General features: G+C 37.6%; 1 protein-coding gene across 2 annotated transcripts; it reads right to left on the bottom strand.

Moving 5' to 3' along the window:
* Positions 1-77: 77 nt before the first annotated feature.
* Positions 78-21,000, bottom strand: LOC127440948 (mesoderm induction early response protein 1-like). 2 transcript variants are annotated; one of them, XM_051698038.1, is made up of 13 exons: positions 20,966-21,000; positions 16,590-16,614; positions 16,365-16,510; positions 15,341-15,535; positions 14,010-14,136; positions 10,935-10,999; positions 10,772-10,844; positions 10,533-10,684; positions 10,366-10,447; positions 10,038-10,132; positions 6,829-6,956; positions 6,374-6,501; positions 78-2,322 (listed from the first exon to the last, which is right to left on the bottom strand). In XM_051698038.1, the coding sequence occupies exons 1-13, from the start codon at positions 20,972-20,974 to the stop codon at positions 2,039-2,041; spliced, it is 1,509 nt and encodes a 502-aa protein (XP_051553998.1). In that variant the 5' UTR covers positions 20,975-21,000; the 3' UTR covers positions 78-2,038. The 2 variants fall into 2 exon arrangements, with proteins under 2 accessions (XP_051553998.1, XP_051553999.1); XM_051698039.1 differs by lacking the exon at positions 20,966-21,000 and adding an exon at positions 16,736-16,850.

The raw sequence follows: 21,000 nt of genomic DNA, 5'->3' as shown, positions 1-21,000 counted from the left end.
CGACACACAAAACATTTTTTGTGTGTGTGCTGATATTCAGTACAACAGCACTCTTGCAAGTGTGATGTAGTTTTTTAATCTATTCAGGAAGCTAAGTATTTCATTTCTGTAAGTACATTCACAATATTTATTAGATAAACATCAGAGGACCAACTTAACTCTTACAATCATGTTTTAAATAAACACTCTCTGCGCTACTCCAAAATGCAGCGAGTAATTTCAGAAAGCATACCATCATCTGCAGTGGACCAGTGTGGATACAGATGGCTTTACTATTTAACATGGATTTATGAATAAGCTTTGATCAGTGTGTGGCTATATCCCATACTAGACCATTTAAAATACGATCAATGCTTAAATCACATGAGGCTAAACGGAAGTCTTAATACCACTCCAGGCAGAAAACAACAGAAATTACAATAAATAAGCCAATGGGAGGTTCAGTATCACCCACCATTCAGTAGAGATATAGCACCATGAACTCTTAAAGATCTAAATGCAGGACCTGTTGGACAATTGATGCACCTTTCCTAGAATGTGAGGTGGAGTAAATTCATTTCTATAACTGGCCAGGTGCTTGTTTTGGCAAGAGAGGTGTATTATAGGGTTGTTTTATAACATTGGAGGCAATACGTTTGCATTGATTTGGGTCATATCACTATATTAATTCGGCCTACCTTTAAAACAGTGGAATGTGAAGCCGGTTACTCATAGAAGCTATCAGTATTTATTCTATTTGTTTGCTAACCTTATAAGAATTTAGGTTTCCGAATAATTAGTTGCGTGCATCTCAGGTACAAAAACGCAAATTGAGAAATGTCGATTATCAAAAGCATGAGATATAAGCACGTTAAGAAATCTATACAAACCATATGCAACAAATGAAAAGGTTCTATGTCAGCCCAAAATAAAAAAAAAGACATATATTGCTTAAAGAAAACCCTATTAGTATTAAGATTTGCTTTTAAATCTCACTGTCATTATAGTAATGCAAAAAATGATATACTATGTATATTGTAATGTTGTAAGTATTCAACATGGTAGTATTTCTTGCACTGAATTTGATCTACGCTGTTTAAAAAAAAAACATTGTGTCTGGACAGGATGGTTTTCAATGTAGTATTACAGTAATCATTGAGATTCTAATGGGAATCATCAATGATAATAATGAGAATTATAAGCTAATACAAAGTAAACATCTAAACACATTATGATAATAAGGGTGAGATTACAGTAACATATGCATAATTACAGTAGAAGATTACAGTAAAATATTGAATAATGTAAGAGTTTGGGGAAAGTGTGCATATTTGTCAAAAACAAATCTTTAAAAAAATTGTAATGGGTCAAAAACAAAAAAAAAAAAAAAATCTAAAAAATATCTTTTTATATTTTTTTCTTTTGATTATGGCATAAAATATGACCCAGACATTTCACCTAGTTACTACAAACATACCGCTAGCAAACCGATGAGTGAGTTTCCGAGCAGACATCACTGATGTCGAACACTTTACAAAAACAAACCGAGGAGTGATTCCATTGGCTTATTTATTTTTTACTACATCTGTTGAAGGAAAGTTGGGGAGCTCGCAGTACGACTCCATTGACACACACAAGCCGAGCACTGCACCGTATGTCACATAAACCAACACACACACACAGGACAAAAATACAGCTTGATGTGCCTGGAGATACACTGACCACGCCCCCATTCACACGAGGCCAAGCTCACCAACAATCATCCTCATGAATAATGTATAATGGCTTACAAAGCATATTCACCCATTGTCAAAATGTCTCAATAAAAATATAAATATCTTGTTGGTAAAAAAATATCAGGCAAATTCCGTTACAAATAGAATATACATTTCTCTGTAAATGGTTTCGTGAAAAAGGAGCATTAATTGGCTGTAGTTCGAGTCGGAGGGTGGCGTTTTTGGAGCAGCTTGGCTTTGGATTTAGGGTGGATGGGGCGAGAGGTGTCACAGCGCTGTCCCATCCCCACAGTCTCTGGATCTGGCCTGAACTTTGGTCTCATTCAGTCTTCCTTCGCCCTAGAAGCGTCCGTCTCGGCCTGGGTCAGCGAGTCTGATTCTGTCCGGCACTTTTTTGTCGGCCTGTCGAGACTCTGGCAGTCCTGTTGGTGCTTCACAGAGCCGTTTGTGTCTGTGTTGTGAGTGTCTGTGAGTTTACAGCCGTTAGAGTCCTGATGATCTGTTGATATGCTGTCCGCTCCGTTTGATTGGACAGATTCACTCTTCAGCTCGTTCACACTGCTCGATGTTTGCGTGGAGTCTGCACTGGAGCTGTGACTGTGGAGTCCTGCATTAGGAACCACACAGATGACTAGAATAAATAACTGTAACAAACTGTTCAAAAACACTGATCCATATACAAGTAATTCAATTACAGGGTTTCTGCAGGTTTTATGAAGCTAAATTTAAGACTTTAAGACCACCAGAATGTGGAAATAACCTTTAACTTTCTGATCAGACCTATTGGATCAGCTATATTCCTCTACGACACTGCTGTTTCACTTGAATAGTGTTTAAACAACACCCAAAAATATACTTCAAAGCTCTGGAATAAAATATAAGTGATCACCACCAAACATGTAAAAGCAAGATTTTATTTAAATACATTTTGGTCATTAAATCTAGAAGCTCAACAAAAGGAGCATTTATGATTTTCTTGCTGATATGGGTATCCTTGAAATCACCATGATCCAAGGAATCCATAGACACCAAACTCATGATTTTAGGACATGCAGTTCAAACGTTATGGGCAAAAATAGCAATTTTTCACATTTCAAATTCTTGACCCATAGGTGGCGCAGTCACCAAACTTTGCATTTCCCCTTAGATCACGGTCCTGATGAAGCATACCAAGTTTCGTTTTAATTCGACAAACCGTTGCCAATATATACCCTCACGTCCTGTTTTACATAGACCTCGTTACATTTTTGTTAACGTAACTTTTCAACTAAATCTAAATTTGGTATTATTCATTATTTTGAGCCATTGTTTAAACAAATTGGGCAAAGTTTAGAGGAAAATGTAATGGGTGGAATTTAGAGGAATAGTTCACCCAAAAATAAAATTCTTTCATCATTTACTCACCCTCATGTCATCCCAGATGTGTATGACTTTCTTTCTTCTGCTGAACACAAGCGAAGATTTTTAGAAGAATATTTCAGCTCTGTAGGTCCTCAGTGCAAGTGAATGGTGACCAGAGCTTTAAAGCTCCAAAATCGAATTAAAGGGAGCATAGAAGTAATCCATAAGACTCCAGTGGTTAAATCCAAGTGTTCAGACATGATATGATTGGTGTGGGTGAGAAACAGATCAATATTTAAGTCATTTTTTCTCAAATTCTCCTCCCTGCCCAGTAGGGGGCGATATGCATTAAGACTGTGAATCACCAAAAACAAAAGAAGAAGAAAGTGAAACTGAAGTGGAGATTGACAGAGCAGGGAGGATAAATATTAGTAAAAAAAAAATAAAAAAAAATAAAAAATAAATAAAAAAAAGGACTTAAATATTGATCTGTTTCTCACTCACACCTATCAAATCGCTTCAGAAAATATGCATTTAACCACCAGAGCCGTCTGGAATACTTTTATTTTGCCCTTATGTGGATTTTGGAGCTTCACCAATTTGGCACCCATTCACTTACAGTTGTGCTCAAAAGTTTGCATACCCTGGCAGAAATTGTAAAATTTTGGCATTGATTTTAAAAATATGACTGATCATCTTTTATTTAAGAATAGTGATCATATGAAGCCATTTATTATCACATAGTTGTTTGGCTCCTTTTTAAATCATAATGATAACAGAAATCACCCAAATGGCCCTGATCAAAAGTTTACATACCCTTGAATGTTTGGCCTTGTTACAGACACACAAGGTGACACACACAGGTTTAAATGGCAATTAAAGGTTAATTTCCCTTTTTAAATTGCAATTAGTGTCTGTGTATAAATAGTCAATGAGTTTGTTAGCTCTCACATGGATGCACTGAGCAGGCTAGATACTGAGTCACAGGGAGCAGAAAAGAACTGTCAAAAGACCTGCATAACAAGGTAATGGAACTTTATAAAGATGGAAAAGGATATAAAAAGATATCCAAAGCCTTGAAAATGCCAGTCAGTACTGTTCAATCACTTATTAAGAAGTGGAACATTTGGGGATCTCTTGATACCAAGCCAAGGTCAAGTAGACCAAGAAAGGTTTCAGCCACAACTGCCAGAAGAATTGTTCGGGATACAAAGAAAAACCCACAGGTAACCTCAGGAGAAATACAGGCTGCTCTGGAAACAGACGGTGTGGTTGTTTCAAGGAGCATAATACTTGTTGACCCCTCTCCAAACATAGCGCTTATGGTTGTGACCATAAAGCTCTATTTTGGTCTCATCACTCCAAATTACAGTGTGCCAGAAGCTGAGGCGTGTCAGGGTGTTGTCGGGCATATTGTAACTGGGCTTTTTGTGGCATTGGCGCAGTAAAGGCTTCTTTCTGACAACTCGATCATGCAGCTCATTTTTGTTCAAGTATCGTCGTATTGTGCTCCTTGAAACAACCACACCATCTTTTTCCAGAGCAGCCTGTATTTTGTTCACTTTTCGGAACCCATTCAACTTAAATATTATTATAATTTGTAAACAAATGATAATAATAATAATAATAATATATTATAATAGTAATATATAGTGCACCTTTAACTTTTAAACCCTCACGCTTTTATTTTGACATTCTGAACTCTCCAGGAAGTCCTGTATGTGTCTGTTCGTAGGCAAGTTCACAGTAGTTTAATTCACTTCTTATTCAAATTCTGGTATTTAAAAAAAAAAAAAAACACCTCCTGTGCCGTTCTAAATGCATACTATAAGTGAACCGAACTTTTGAGCATCTATATCTGAGATGTTGTTCGTGAGTAGCGCTCAAATATTGCGCACCGCTGTGAAGGCTAAAAATAGCCGCGAGTGTGTGTGTGTGTGTGTGTGTAAACAGAGCAGCACCATTCACTGATGTGCTGGAGCTGCGTGTGCATTTTATATATTTTCTTATTAAACACAGCCTTTTGTGATTCACAGAACTATTGCACGTCTTCAAGTGGCTTTGAATAAAATGCACGAGTCATATGAACTGCTTTAATGGTGTTTTAATGGTTCTTTTATGTCATTTTTGGAGCTTGACAGGAACGAACACGACTAACACACAGTATCGGATTTGAATCAGGCTCGTCGGTCCGATACTGATCCAGGTATCAAATCGGTGCATCCCTACATGAGAGTGAGTAAATAATGAGAGAAATTTCATTTTTGGGTGAACTATTCCTTTAGTTTAAGCAGTCCACTTGTATCATGCAGAAATAATTTTGTTTTTAGGACAAATGGTTCAAAATGTATATGCAAAACAAAAAGTAATTTTTTTAACTGGTGGTGGTGCTATAGTGTGTCCAAGAGACTGCAAATTTGATATGAGGCTATACATGCCCAGAAATTACTCTTCACTTTAAAACGACTTAAACGCAACGAGAAACCAATGCCTCATGCAAAATGTAATACCATGAGCTTTTGAATTCAAGACTTATTGCTCTGATTTAAGACCTTTTTAAGGCCTTAAAGCTGGAGTGTGTAATTCCTGCGACACTAGTGCCATCGAACGGAATTGCAAAATTAAACGTTGTCTTTCTGAATACGCCTCTTGCCTGCAGTTGTTCAAACAGTCAGATAGTCCCGCCCCCAACTCACGCCATGGAGTGCACGGGCAGAGTGCGCGGAGATAGGCAGGTACATAGTTAGACAGGCAGGTAGGCCATCCAATCATTGCATTCGGGCCGAATGAACTGATTGGACTGGCCTTTTGCAGGCCTGTGACTGCCACAGATAATAGATTTTTTTTTTTATCAGAGCACTTGATTTATTGATTGCTGCCAGGATGCAAAGAGGCTTTCAACCAGTATAACAAAAAATGCTTCTGGTATAAATTGCATACTCTAGCTTTAATTTGCAAATGGGCAATTTCAAACTTTTGAAGACTTTTTTCAGACCTGCAGAGTAACTGAAATATACATAATATAACATTCAATCAAATGTGAAAATTGTGTTATGGAGTGTGTGTTAAAACGTCAAAGTATACTTTATTGTCCCTCTTTAATAACAATACGTCTTTGTTGCAATAAACTGTAATTTTTCTTGCTTAAAATCGATTAGGGGAAGTATTTTTAATGCATTTTAAAAAGTAAATCTAATTGCTGTTGGAATCAACTTTAATCACTCTGAACTGCTTTTGAATTGAACCGAAAACAAAATGAACTGTGAAAGGAACTGATTCGCTGTCAACCCAAAGATTCAAACCTCTTCTGTACTCACCGTTGTGAGCGCTGGTCTCCTCTCTCTCTGATTGGCTGGTGCTGCTGCTGGAATGGGCGGGAAGGGGCGTGGCTGCTCGACTAGAGGTTGTGCTTTCTGTCTCATCCAGCAGTCTGTCCATGTAATCCCTACACAAGTAAAGCACAGGATACACACTTGTATGCAAATAATGTACCTCACTAACCTTTAGTCAACAGTGAATCTGGCCATTGGTGTGCTATGGTCATCTTGGGTTTTTCAGTTTAAATGTAATTATTATGTGTGTTGTTTTGGGGGTTTTTGTCACTACAATCAAAGGACAGTGGAGAGGTGACAGGCAGCGATAGGGAGAAGAGTAGGGTGGGGGTAGTGTAGGATCGGGAAATGATACCAGACACCAATGCCACGTCTCAGACACAATCACACTTCTTATGTCATTTCATTAAGACAGGAATAATTTAGAAAGAGATACTTACGTCACTCCCGGGTGAAGGTTGTATTTCCTTTTACCAAGTCTAGTTTGTTGTGCAAAGAAATCATATCGCTCTGACTTTTTCCACATGTAATAAAAAGCCACACAATCTCCGACAGACCGCGTTCTGACCTGAAAAATTGTAATGAACAATAGCAAAAACTAAATCAAGCGGCATGTCCACCAGACCCTATTCAGACTAGAGGTCGCTGGTGGAAAAGGCAGATAACCGATTAATTTATTGAATTTAAAAGAAGTATTTTCTTATTGTGACGGGCACAGACACAGAGGCTGCAAGAGTCCAAAATAATTAAAATCCCAGATGCGTGTTCCTTGTGCAGCCATAAACACTAATAACCAGAAAAAAATATGATCTGGTGCACAATGTGGGTCTTTTAACTATAAAAAAGCCCAAAATAAAAAGTTCCATTCTTCTTCTTTTTACTCATCAATAAACCTCATCTGGTAATATACGTGTTGTACACCACATCTCAATTTTTCTGGTTATTATTGGGATTTTTTTGTTGCACAATAAATTTAATTTTGGGATTTTATTAATTTTAAACTCTTGTAGCCTCAATGTTTGTGCCCTTCACAGTAAGAAAAGACTAAGAATCTTTTTTTATCACTCTATAAATTGATATAAAAAAAAAATTTTAAATACCGGCCGATTAATCAGTAAAATGTAGTTACCTGTATCTGCAAAATCCACTATTGGTCAACCTCTATTGTCAACAGCAGATTATCATTCATCAATAGTAGATCATCAGGTATTCCGGTTTTATAAAAACAAGACTTTATTTCCTTTTCTCTATAGACACTCAGTCAAAATCAACATGAACTTAATCAATAAAGGTTATATAAATTATATATATATAAAAAAAAAAGGCACATATGAAGCATAGACATTATTCAACATTTATTTATATAACCTATTTAAAAAAAAATATTTTTAATAACATTTCATATTAATAATCGTGAATTATTCCATAACCAGTGATGGTGACAGAGTCTTGGCTCCGTTACAAAACTCTATATGTAAATATTCCCCAAATTAAGCATTTTATTGCCTATATATTCTCCAGATGAAGAGTTTTGGCCACAGAGAAACTATCAGCATTTCACAGATAATCGATAGTTCAAAAAAGCAACTATCGGCACCGATTAATCGGTAAAACCGTTTTATCGGCGACCTCTAATTCAGACGCATTTCTTCAGGACCATTCACACAGGACGAGTTCTTCTTAAAAAAAAAAATTTAAAAAATCTAGATGGAGTGCAACGACATAAAAAAATAATAATCATCTTAACGGTCATGGTGCGACATGTTGAACCAACATCCAGATGTAATGCAATAACTAAAGATGTCTCTCTGCATGTGTACATAGACAATCAATATAAAAAGAACAATGCAAGATCACACATCCTTTCAATAGGGTAACTGAATGATTCAACAAATAAATGAGTTACATAACTATAACCTGGAACTGCACAGATCTGTTGTAGTACTCATAAAACAATCATGCAAAAGAAGGGGAACATTGCTCAGCAAGTGTCTTGAAATGAACTGTATTTTATTTATTTTTATCCCCTTTTCTCCCAGTTTGGAATGACCAATTCCCACTACTTAGTAGGTCCTCGTGGTGGCGCGGTTACTCTCCGGGTGGCGGAGGACAAGTCTCAGTTGCCTCTGCTTCTGAGACAGTCAATCCGTGCACCTTATCATGTGGCTCGTTGTGCATGACACCGCGGAGACTCACAGCATGTGGAGGCTCATGCTACTCTCCGCGATCCACACACAACTTACCACGTGCCCCATTGAGAGCGAGAACCCCTAATCGTGACCACGAGGAGGTTACCCCATGTGACTCTACCCTCCCTAGCAACCGGGCCAATTTGGTTGCTTAGGAGACCTGGCTGGAGTGACTCAGCACACCCTGGATTCGAACTCGTGACTCCAGGGGTGGTAGTCAGCGTCAATACTTGCTGAGCCACCTGAAATTGACTGTATTGAAGGTGGTAAATGTTTTACAAAAGCAGTGTTTTGATAGCTACAGTGGCGGTGCTTTTAACAGAATGATTTCAGGGACTTCTCAGAGAGAAGTTGACAAAACACGTTCTTGTGCTACAAAAAGCTAGACGCAGTGCAATGAAGAGCAGAACGCAGGTGTCTTGAGATGCGTTTTTAAAAGATGAAGTCGTTTTAAACTTCACATGGCACCTAAAAAACACGTGTTCCTGCGCAAGACGCTGAAAAACAGCGAGATGTGGAGCAACGGTCAAAAATGTCCATCTAACACATATTTACAATTGAAAACCAGTGAAGACAGATGCAAAAAAACACGCTCTGCACAAACGGCCCCTAACAGTTACTGTTAAGGCGTGGTCACACATACCTTTGCACAGCGAAATTCCATGTGCGAAATACAGTCATTTCAATGGGAATCCGCGCAATCGTGAATTTCGCACAATCCGGTGGCGAAGAATTTCCTCTCGTGGATTTCGCGTGGGTTTAAGTTTTATGAACTTTGACAAGCAAAATCACCGCATTGGCTAATAGGAAGTTCCTTGGTTTGGCGGTGACCTCTGTGTGGGCGGTGCTTCGTAAAGAGCTACACTGAATATTCACACTGGACAAGGGTATCATTTTAGCAGTTAGAATTTCTTTTTAACTTAAGTCTCACAGAGTATAAAGTGCAGCATTACGAAAAGGCTGCTTGACAATTATATTTTTGCTGATTTCACGCACGCCCAACATCCACCGCGCCATCTTTGCCCGTGTAATTTCACAGTGAGAAGGTATGTGTGACCGCGCCTTTATGACGCAAAACCACACCACACTAAAACCCTCTCCGTGTCTTTAAATTCATCTTGTTTAAAGCACAGCTGCTAAAAATATTAAGCTGAAAGAATCTAGATAAACTAGACTAGACTAATCAACTAGCTTCACCTAGTAGGTTTGTATAAACATACTGCCAGTAAAGCAAACTCAATTTCTTTATTTCCTGATTGAAGACATTGAAGTAGAAGTAAATGCTAAGGATGTTTAAGAACTCTGTCGTTTCCTTAAAGCAGCTAGAATAACGTTCCAAGAGCAGAAATGCTACAGGAAAGAGCTGTATCTGGTTTGACAGAAATTACAAATACATTATAAATAAAGTGAACAATCTTTTTTAAATATTGTGCGTGATTAGAGGAAAAAACAATCAATACCTTGTTGGCCTGGATAAAATTAAAGTCTTTCCCATAAGCCTTTAAACCTTGTTCAAAATTCCTGCACTCTTCCTCTGTCCAGACAGACAGTTCCTCTGTAGGAAAGACAAACATAAGAACACATTCTACACCAAGCAAAAACACTATACAGTGACAAATCCAATCCAGACTCACATACTTAAAATTTACACTACTAATGAAACAAAACATGAATATTACATTTAGGCTTGATTGTGAACTGAATTCAGTAAATGTTCTACTTCCTCAAGCATCATGATGAAAGATGGAGAGAAATGGCAAATAAACCAACTTTGACTATAAGTCTCACCTCTGGCTGCTTTAACGTTAAATCTCAATCTTCGTAAAGCTTCTGCAGTGTCAAAGTTACACTTCACCAGCTCATATAAAGCCTGTGGGGAGAAAAATGCTGTTGGAATTGTGTACAAATAAGTGTCTTTTATGACTAATAAATGATTGAGGATAGTCATTGAGTACCTGCTCATTGTCTTTGATATGAGACCCTTCAGGAATAGCATCTACTCCCGTCTCCTCTCCCGTCCGTCGACACGCTTCTGTTAGAAACTCCACCACAGTGTTTTCAGGAAGGATTTCCGGATTCCACAGCAGCTGGTCAGCATTCTCATACACTGTCAGCGATGGAGTCAAAGATTCAGAACATCTCCCTAGACCTCATAATGACAGTGTTTTCATTGATCAGCTTTAATTGATCAAACCTTTCTCATTGTCTTTGTACTTGCACAGTCCAGACGGTGTTTCAGCCTGATACATGGAGCCCACCATAATCTCCTGTTCAAGAGACGTTAATATGTCACATTTCATGGGTGTTTAAAGAGACAACCATAAAGAAAATCATGATGATGATGAAAAAGTGTTTACTTTCTTCCAGTCTTCAGAGGGAATATAGTCCTCATCCTCCTCTGATTCCTCCTCAACTTCATTATCTAAAAAAAATAATAAATACAAACAGTACTTAATCAGACATCTTCACCAGTCTCCAAATTCATTTTATTAGGCACATATACAGTGCATTCAGAAAGTATTCAGACCCCACATTTTATGTTGCAGCCTTTTGCTAAAATGCTTTAAATTATTTTGTTTTCACATCAATCTACCCTCCATACCCCATAATGACACAGCAGAAACCAGATTTTTGATAACTTGGAAAATGTATTAAAAAGAAAAAACTGAAATATCACATTGACATAAGTATTCAGACCCTTTGCTATGACACTTGAAATTTAGCTCAGGTGCATCTCATTTCTCTGAATCATCTTTGAGATGTTTCTGCACTTTGATTGGAGTCCACCTGTGGTAAATTCAATTAATTGGACATGATTTGGAAAGGCACACACCTGTCTATATAAGGTCTCACAGCTGAAAATGCATATCAGAGCAAAAACCGAGCCATGAGGTCAAATGAACTGCCTGCAGAGCTCAGAGACAGGATTGTGTAGAGGCACAGATCTGGGGAAGGCTACATTAAAATTTCAGCTGCATTGAAGGTTCCCAAGAACACAGTGGCCTCCATAATTCTTAAATGGAAGAAGTTTGGAAATATCAGGACTCTTCCTAGAGCTGGCCGCCCGGCCAAACTGAGCAATCGGGGGAGAAGGGCCTTAGTAAGAGAGGTGACCAAGAACCAGATGGTCACTCTGGTTGAGCTGCAGAGATCATGTGTGGAGGAAACCAGGCAGCACTCATCACCTGCACAATACCATCCCAACGGTGAAGTATGGTGGTGGTAGTATCATGCTGTGGGGGTGTTTTTCAGTGACAGGGACTGGGGGACTTTACTATTATCATCATCAATTAATTTGATTATTTTATTGAACGTTAGTGTCTTTTATCACATTGCTGTTGCCAATGTTTTATACAAGCAATTAGTTATGAGAGGTTGTGCATTAAGTCAAAAGCAACTGCAAACATTACACAAGCCCAATTCAGAAAAAGTTGGGACAGTATGGAAAATGCTACTGAAAACAAAAAGGAGTGATTTGTACATTCCATTCACCCTGTGCTATATTGAAAGCTCTACAACTACACATAATATGATGTTTTACCTTGTGAATTTTATTATTATTATTATTTTAAATTTACACTCATTTCAAATAACATTATTGCAACACTCTCCAAAAAGGTTGGCACAAGCTGTGTCTCATTTTGTAGGCTGAGTGCTAGCTAGGACGTGTCCTTTGAAGGCTGCAGTATACCGAGCCTTGTTTAAACGAGATGGCCTTCGTAGGACAAATGGAAACAGAACTTATCATGGTTGCCATGACAGCACGCCACTCTTTAACAAACGCGAGCGCTTTGAGTGAGAAGGGAACAAAGTCCCTTTGGAAGGGAATGTATGAGGTGAATTTTAGGGGAGTTATAATGATGTAGAGAGAAAAGAAAATACAATTTACAGGTGTACTTTTAGTCTATAATACTTTGTTAATTATATCTTACTATAATTATAAATATGATATCCTCTGCACCCCTCTACTGAGGTATTTCAACTTGGGAATTAACATTACTTGCGTTTGAACATCATATTTATGGGCAAACTGGCGTCATTGTTTTCAGACAAATTATGTTAATTTCCCGCATTCGGAGTGTCCTGCTCGCCTTTCTGAAACGAGACAGCCTCGATGACATATGCGACCGACAAATGCGACCTCCAGAGGATGCAGCCTTCGAAATGAGCTGCAGGGGCAATTTAGGACCATTAACAGTATGTGGAGTTGATATAACAAGGTGATAAGAAACAGGTGATGTTAAACAAGTGGGGCAATCCTGTTGTTGTATGTAAGGAGCCTCCAGTGCACAATATAGTTAAAAGATTCAAGGAATCTGGTCAAATCTCGGTGCACAAAGAGAAAGACGAAAACCAGTTCTGAATGCACGTGATCTCAGATCCCTCAGACGTAACTGCCTTAAAAAAACATCATTCATCTGTAATGGATATCATGAACATAAACCTTTGTTAGTCAACACCACTCCCCGCTGCATCCACAGATGCAAGTTAAGACTTTACTATGTAAAGGAGAAGCCCTACATCAACACTGTCCAGAAGCACCGCCGACCTCTCTGGGCTCGGTCACATCTTAGATGGAAAATACAATAGAACAGTGGAACTATGTTTTTTGGTCTGACGAGTCCACATTTCAAATAGATTTTGGAAATAACAACCATTGTGTTTTCCGGGCCAAGGCGGAAAAGGACCATCCAAGCTGTTATTAGCGTCAAGTCCAAAAGCCAGTGTCTGTATGGGCCAGGGGTGTGTCAGTGCCCATGGCATGGATAATCTGAGAGGGCACCACTAATACAGAAAGATACATACTCATTTTGGAGCAACATATGCTGCCATCCAGCACCGTCTTTTTCAGCCAGATAACTTCAAACCACATACTGCCCAGATTACAAGTGCATGGCTGTGTAAGCAGAGAGTGTGGGTGCTAAATTGGTCTGCCAACAGTCCTGATCTGTCTCCAACTGAGAATGTGTGGTGCATTATGGAGCACACCATACAGCAACGAAAACCCCGTACAATTGTCCTGCTGAAGACCTGCATAATGGATGAATGGGGTAAATTCCACTTTCTAAACTTAAACTTGTGTCTTCAGTGCCCAAATGCTTAATAAGCATTATTAGAAGAAATGGTGATGTTTCACAGTGGTAAACACTTGACTGTCCCAACTTTTTTGGAGAGTGTTGCAATCATCTGATTTGAAATTACTGTACATTTAAAAACAAACAAATTCACAGGGTAAAATAAATAATCAAATAATAGGTTTGTTTTAGTGCTTTCAATATAGCACAGGGTGAATCGAATTTACAAATCATCAAATGTTTTTATTATCATGTTCCATACTGTCCCAACATTTCGGAAATGGGGTTTTATTGGGCGAGAGATAAACGGCTAATTAGATGCAGTGAGCAGTTTTAGATAAACAGGTCGTTTCTTACTCTGAAAGTAGCTGCAGTTCTGTGATCGTTTGAGTTCAGTTGTGTTACAGGTTTTCACCGCCCAAGCTCGACTGTCAGTGGAGCGGCTCTCATTCACCAAACCCTTGCATATTTTAACTCCATCCTCCTGAAACAAAAACCTCAAGCTGTTTGGATCTGCCATTTATATTTAGATGCTGTATAACAAAACCACTCATAAGACTAATTCAACTAAACACCATTATTGACGTCTATTGCCTATATATAGCATTAATTTGAATGTAAGTTTCAATCTCAATGTAAGACAAAGCAGCATATGAAACATATAAAACAGATAAAGGAGCACAGCATCTGTCCCACTATTATTTAAAACCAAATAAAGATTATAATTGTAGATTAAAACTTATAATAGTTTATTAAAGTATTGTTTTGTTTCTTTTTTGGATTTTTCCCCCAATTTGGAATGCCCAATTCCCAATGTGCTTTTAAGTCCTCGTGGTTGCGTAGTGATTCGCCTCAATCCAGGTGGCGGAGGACGAATCCCAGTTGCCTCCGCGTCTGAGACCGCCAACTCGCGCATCTTATCACGTGGCTTGTTAAGCGCATTGCGTTATGGAGGCTTCACGCCATCCACCGCGGCATCCGCGCTCAACTCACCACGTGCCCCACCGAGAACAAACCACATTATAGTGACCACGAGGGGGTTACCCCATGTGACTCTACCCTCCCTAGCAACCGGGCCAATTTGGTTGCTTAGGAGACCTGGCTGGAGTCACTCAGCACGCCCTGGGATTCGAACTAGCGAACTCCAGGGGTGATAGCCAGCGTCTTTACCACTGAGCTACCCAGGCCCCGTATTGTTTTGTTTCTAAAAATAATCAATCGTTTGGGTTCAGAAGAACTTGATTTGTCGACTGGAGTCGTGTGGATTATTTTGATGCACCCTAAATATGTATTTTGGACCGTCAAAAAATGGAGGACATTCATTGTTTAGAGGAGGAGGCCTGAAATGAAATCCTAAAAATCTTAAATTCTGTTTTGATGAAGAAAGAAACTCAGATACATCTTGGATGGCCTGAGAGTGAGTAAATTATCAGCAAATTTTCATTATTGGGTGAACTATTCCTTTAATAAAAGGTCATTTGATGGTCCAAACAAGCCATTAGATAATTGTAATACGTTTGTGCGCTAAAGATGTTGGCAGAAGTCTTGGTTTCAGCCAATAATTTTTTCCGGCTTCCTTAACTTGCATTTAAATGAGGTTTGTTTGTGTTTTAGTTTTTTTTGTCATTAATGCATCCTATGTGCACATTCAATTAAATTAATTCAGTATGGCTTCTGCTGGGACAAACCTTGCTCTTCTTCAGTTCTCCGGTGCTTCTGCTGCTCTCATCATTATCCATATCCTCTCCTTCATCATCCTCCTCCTCCTCATCTCCATCTGCATCCTCCTCATCTTCCTCTTCCTCATCTTCTTCTTCCTCAGGTGAGCCGCTGCCACCGTAGCCATAGAGATTCAAGAGCTCCTGGATGGGCATTTCCCCCTCCTGTCCATCAAAGAAATTAAAATGTTTTGTGTGTCATCCACATCCAAACAAAAAAAAAAAAAATGTCATTAATGCAGCACCACAATGATCCTGGCTAAAGTAAGAGAAATGTCAAGTTTTAAGAAACTCAACTCAAAGTCACAGCCATAACTCAGTAATTTTTTTTCCTCATTTAAATAAAGTTTTACTTCTAAAGAAATTAATAGTCATTTTGAAACATATGTATAAAATCATAATCAGAAACCTTATAAAAGCTCTTTTATTCTACATGGGGCACGGGCACCTCATTGAGGCAGCCATGCTATGATCACATGACCATCTGAATACTACTCGTTTAATCTCAGTAACTGCCCTGTTATTGGACACTTTCATTCATGGATTAAATTAATCCTGGTAAACTGTGCATAGTGAATTTCTACAATGGCATTGTAACTAAAAACTACTGTGTTTGAATGATGCAGCATCCAGGCCACTAGGTGTCACTGTAAGCCATACTTCAAATGACAAAAAATGACTGAGTGCATCTTTAAAATGCAGCGACAAGACCTGAGATGAAGCTAATACAATAAAACACAAAAATATCAAGACTTCAGGTGCTTTTGAAAAGAGCAAAATTTCAAAATCGACATGGTTTAAAATGTTTGAATGAAATCAATGCTGGGCTAAGGTTCGTTGCAGGATTTTCATCTGAACCTTCATTTTAGCATCAGAACGGAGATATTACAGATATGGAGACAGGCGAAGTGCCCACCTTCATATGTCTTTGAAACAAAAGAATAAAGACCAGCTGAGGCAAACTGAAAATATTGGGATCAGTAGACGAACAAACCTTTGCGAGGTCTTCAATCTCATTGCTGAAGTTAGCATCCCCCTCTTGCACCTCCTCGTCTTCAGGGGTCTGATTATCTTCATAATCAGGTAACAGCATCCCTGCTGACGGCTCAAAGTCAACGTTTTCAGAACCAACTGAAATTCCTGAAAAGAAAGGAAAAAGGCCATCAGAGCAGATGTGTGTATTAATATATGTTTTACAATGACAGGAAAACTGTCTTACCTGGGCTTGAACTCCCCAAGGAGGGCTATAAAATGAGACAAACAAACAAATCAATTTAACTGAAAACATACATCATAAATCAACTATCTGAAACAACAATCTGAAAATGGCAATGATGCAATATTCTGCATTATAACAGTATTCACCTTAACCCTTTAATGCATACTTTAGTGACACGGGACCTCATTCCACCCCCTGTACCTCATCCATTTTTTGGAGTTATGCCTCCAACTCTTTAGTATTCCTCAACCTTTCTCTTCTGAATGTAGCAAAAACATTTAAACAAAAAAACAAAACAAAAAACTTTTTTATAACTGCTTGATTACCAAAAGTGTATCGGGTCATTAAAGACCCGAGATATGTATTAGTGTCGCTTTTCTTTTTTTTTGCTTCCATAAATCATATTTTTATGATTATTTCATATCCATATAAGTTTACTATCACATGATATCTACTTCTTTGTTTATTACAAGATAAATGAGTATTATATTCATACAAATGACTACTATATCCTACTATATTGATTTTCTGTGCAATAATGGTGAATTATCAGTATCCCATATGTGAGAACACATACAGTACATATTATACATGCTATTTGTTACTCAAGGTGGCACTGTTGATTCAGTGATTTGACATTGCTATTTGATGAACAAGCAACATGGAAGTAAACTATAGCAAGTGTAACACATGAACAGTATGATATGGCTATTGCCATTTGGGTGTACTACTGAAATAATGCAAGTTGTGCATCTATTTGCCTGAGAAAATACATATGTGAAGCTTACAGTATGCCTAGCTTATGTGTTATGTGTTGGTCAATATGTGTTTAACAGCCAGTTGCGTCTCATTCAGTTTCAGTATGGGAATAATGAATCCTGTTCTAAATTTGTTGCATCATCTCTTTCATTAATGAAAAATAAAACATCAAAATATATATCTGACACTATCTGAGCATTTTGTTAATATGTATCAGGAAAGGTGCTCTCTATAGAACAGGAGGAGAGGGGTAAAAACGTCAATACGAGGGATTGGGTGATTCTCACAGAACCTGTCAGGAAACATTTCCTGGTCCTATTTTACTCCAAAATGAGGCAGTATATGTTGCATATAGAAAACAAAACCTACTTTTAGGGAAGTTAAGAAAATTTACATTGTGACATTATGACATTATTTTCATGACAAAATAATAGTACAACAGCATCTTTTTTTACTATAATACAGTAAAAAGTGACTGTGTTAATGTAATGAGAGTCCTTATTGAAAATAATGTGAATAATAAAAGTATATATATATATATATATATATATATATATATATATATATATATATATATAAAACCAGCTTTTAGTGTCTATTCAAATGGCTCTAAGTACATAAAGCAGGACAGTGAGCGCAGTCAAATGAGTTTTATGCAGAATTCACTGTTTCAACACTGTTGCTGTGCATAAAAAAAAAAAAAATGCTCTTTTAAGTGTAATGATCCATTTGGTAGAGTTGGGGTGCTCAAGTTTGGACTCGGTCACAAGTCCAATTTTAATGGACTTGGACTTGTCACGGACTTGGATGCATTTTTACTCTGACTTGACTCGGACTCGAGCCTTTAGGACTCAAGAGTCCAGCCGAGTCCATGGTATTTGTGATTCAATGAAAAAATAAAATAAATAACAAAACAGAAATTAATGAATGCATCTCTGTCTGCATGCAGCTGTATTAGCCTCTTAAGTCGTAGACGTAGCCTTCACTGTGTTAAAGCAAACGCACGCACACGCACGTGCACAGTCACACTCATTAGTCAACCAAAACGCTTGAATGTTACTACAGAGACTACTGTATAACATTGACTACCGAGGTGACTGGCACAACGAAAACATAAAGGAGGGTATGTATCCAATGTAATAGAAACTAAACAAGGCAGTTTCACACGACACGGGACCTGACAACTGGAAAATTGCGTGTGCCGTTTGTGCAGCCAAGACGGTACTCGCATTGCGGATTCATCTTGGTTAAAACTTCATTGAGTCAAGTCAACCACATCATGTCTCTCACAGTTCACTAAAAAAGCATATCGAAATAAAAATACATAAAAATAGTATAATGGATATTAAGTCTTTTTAGGTGTGATGTATCTACACATGTAGACTTCTGTAGTCTCTTGTGATCCACGCAGTGTTGTCAGCTTGAACTGGTCCATAATAGCTTGATGAATTAAATGTGTAACATTTTAAATAGTCGGGAAAAAAGCGTTATTACTAAAGCAGACAGCAACTCTAAATAGATAAACAGCACCTATTTATTATTGATTGACTATTTTCAAAGCATTGACGAGCTGCTTAAAATACATTCTTTTACAGCATTTGTCCACCATTCACAACATTCAACCATTCACAGTAGAATATTAGGATATTTTGGGCAGTGACATGTTTTGTTTATCATTTAATTATAGACTATAAAATAAATGTTATATTATCTTTTTGTGTGTGTGTATGAAGCTAAAATTACGTGATGAATTTAGTTGGTTATGACGTTTTTATTTTATGTTTATTATATTTTTATTGTAAACCACCGGGTAACTTATGCACGTCTTTTTTTAGCCTACATCTCTGACACTTTTGAAGGACAATTCTGTTCAATTTATGACTCAAAATTATTATTCTCCATGTTTTTGCAGTTAACAAGAGCTCAATTTTCTTTTGTTGGTATTTAAAGATTTCAGACTGATTGCAGACCAACACGGCTGCCACTCAAGCAAATATCAGTTATTATTTTATTTTTTTATCTTCTGCGGCAGCTGCTGCGAGACGCACACGGACACATCAGGGATTTATGTACATCAGCAGCACGCAGAACTGCCCTGCATTGTTCGGTTTCCCGCAAATTAACTAGAAAATAATGTCAATGAGGACATGACGCTAATATTATCAGTGGGCTTTTCCATTGTTTTTGGATGTAGCATTTGCAGTCAAATCGTGAGATGAAACTTCTCAGCGAGTGCTAATTTTGTGACTCATTTGTATGTACTGTATTTTCTCAAATCAGTCAGCATATAGAGGAAAAAGGTTCAGAAAGAAATCTCAGTATATACTATTATTTCTTTAGATAGGGATCATTTTAAATAAAATTAAATCAAATCGAATTGACAAATTGAAAATGAAGTAGAAATAAAAACGAAATTAAAATTGGAAATAATAATAACCTTGGTTGTAATGACTAACGCAGCTTTCATTTTCTTTAGTCTATGTTTGAGTGGAGGGGAAAAAGCTACAAATAATTAAAATGTCAACAGAACTCAGTAAGAATTGTGTTGAAGGACAGTTTTGTCTTCATACACCTAAATCAAGTGCTTTCATTCTGAAACCACTTTGAAGTTTGTTCAGCAGGACACTAATCATAAAATGTATATATGAAATACAACAGAGGTGTTTTTGTTACATTTATATTGACAAACTGTTTTTCTTATTTTTGAAGTTTAAAATAAGCTCAAAATATTGATGTTGAGTTTATGGTTACAATTTGAATTCAGATTCTTGAACAGATTCATTCAGACTCGGCCTGTTATGGACTCGGTCTTGAGTCCGACTCGGCCTCGATTGTTTAAAGACTTGGACTTGACTAAGGTGGACTCGAACCCAACACTACCATTTGGTCTGTAATCATAAACATATCTGTGTAAACCAGGCATTTAGACAAATCTGCATCAGCCTTAAAAAGAAAAGCTCTACACCAGTTTCACAGTGATCCAGAGTGGATATGATTGACAAGATCTTTGCATCAGTAACATGATGAACTTCCTTCAGCATTCTTCAAACTGGATCTTAATTTAGTTTATTCACTAATTATAATGCCTTCTGTTCCTTCATACTGTAAAGCAACCCAATGGTGAAGAATACTTGATAAACCCAGAGGAATCTGAGATGCTGTGTATGTTTGAGTACTTGTGTGTGTGTGTGTGTGTGTGTGTGTGTGTCTTTAGAAGTTGAGGTTGATTTCTAGCTAATACTTTGCCTAGCATTTATTAGAAACACTCTTACAAAGACAAATTAGCGTGTAAAACATCAGCCCATAAATTCGTGATTTTGCATAAATTACCAGTTCACTCGACAGTGTTTGTGTTAATATTTTAAAGATTATTCATCATGTGGATATGATTATAATAGAGAATCAGGCTAACTGCAGGCGAGCTAGCTGCTGTTAACTTTGCAAAAATAAAATTTAAATAATTCAACGCGTCTTACGACCTAAAATTCCGCAGAATGTATCCATGATAAACATATACGTTATGTAATTATTATAGGCGTTCGTGAAGGTACATTTTAATTTAATTGTAAAAGAATTCTTATTTATTTTAGGGAAAATAATGAGAATTTCCTTCTTACCTCCGCCATATTTACAGCGCTGATGAGGGTCAGCG

The sequence above is a fragment of the Myxocyprinus asiaticus genome, chromosome 5 (assembly GCF_019703515.2).
Source record: "Myxocyprinus asiaticus isolate MX2 ecotype Aquarium Trade chromosome 5, UBuf_Myxa_2, whole genome shotgun sequence".
NCBI lineage: Eukaryota > Metazoa > Chordata > Actinopteri > Cypriniformes > Catostomidae > Myxocyprinus > Myxocyprinus asiaticus.
Note: the sequence above shows the minus strand (reverse complement) of the source record. Positions and strands in the feature narration are given on the sequence as shown.

What these genes read in the sequence shown, in the direction of transcription:
- LOC127440948 (XM_051698038.1), bottom strand. An exon ending in CCTCTGAAGACTGGAAGAAA is followed by an intron (nt 10,845 to 10,934) that starts GTAAACACTTTT and finishes TCTCTTGAACAG; the next exon opens with GAGATTATGGTGGGCTCCAT. An exon ending in AACCTTCACCCGGGAGTGAC is followed by an intron (nt 6,502 to 6,828) that starts GTAAGTATCTCT and finishes TTACTTGTGTAG; the next exon opens with GGATTACATGGACAGACTGC.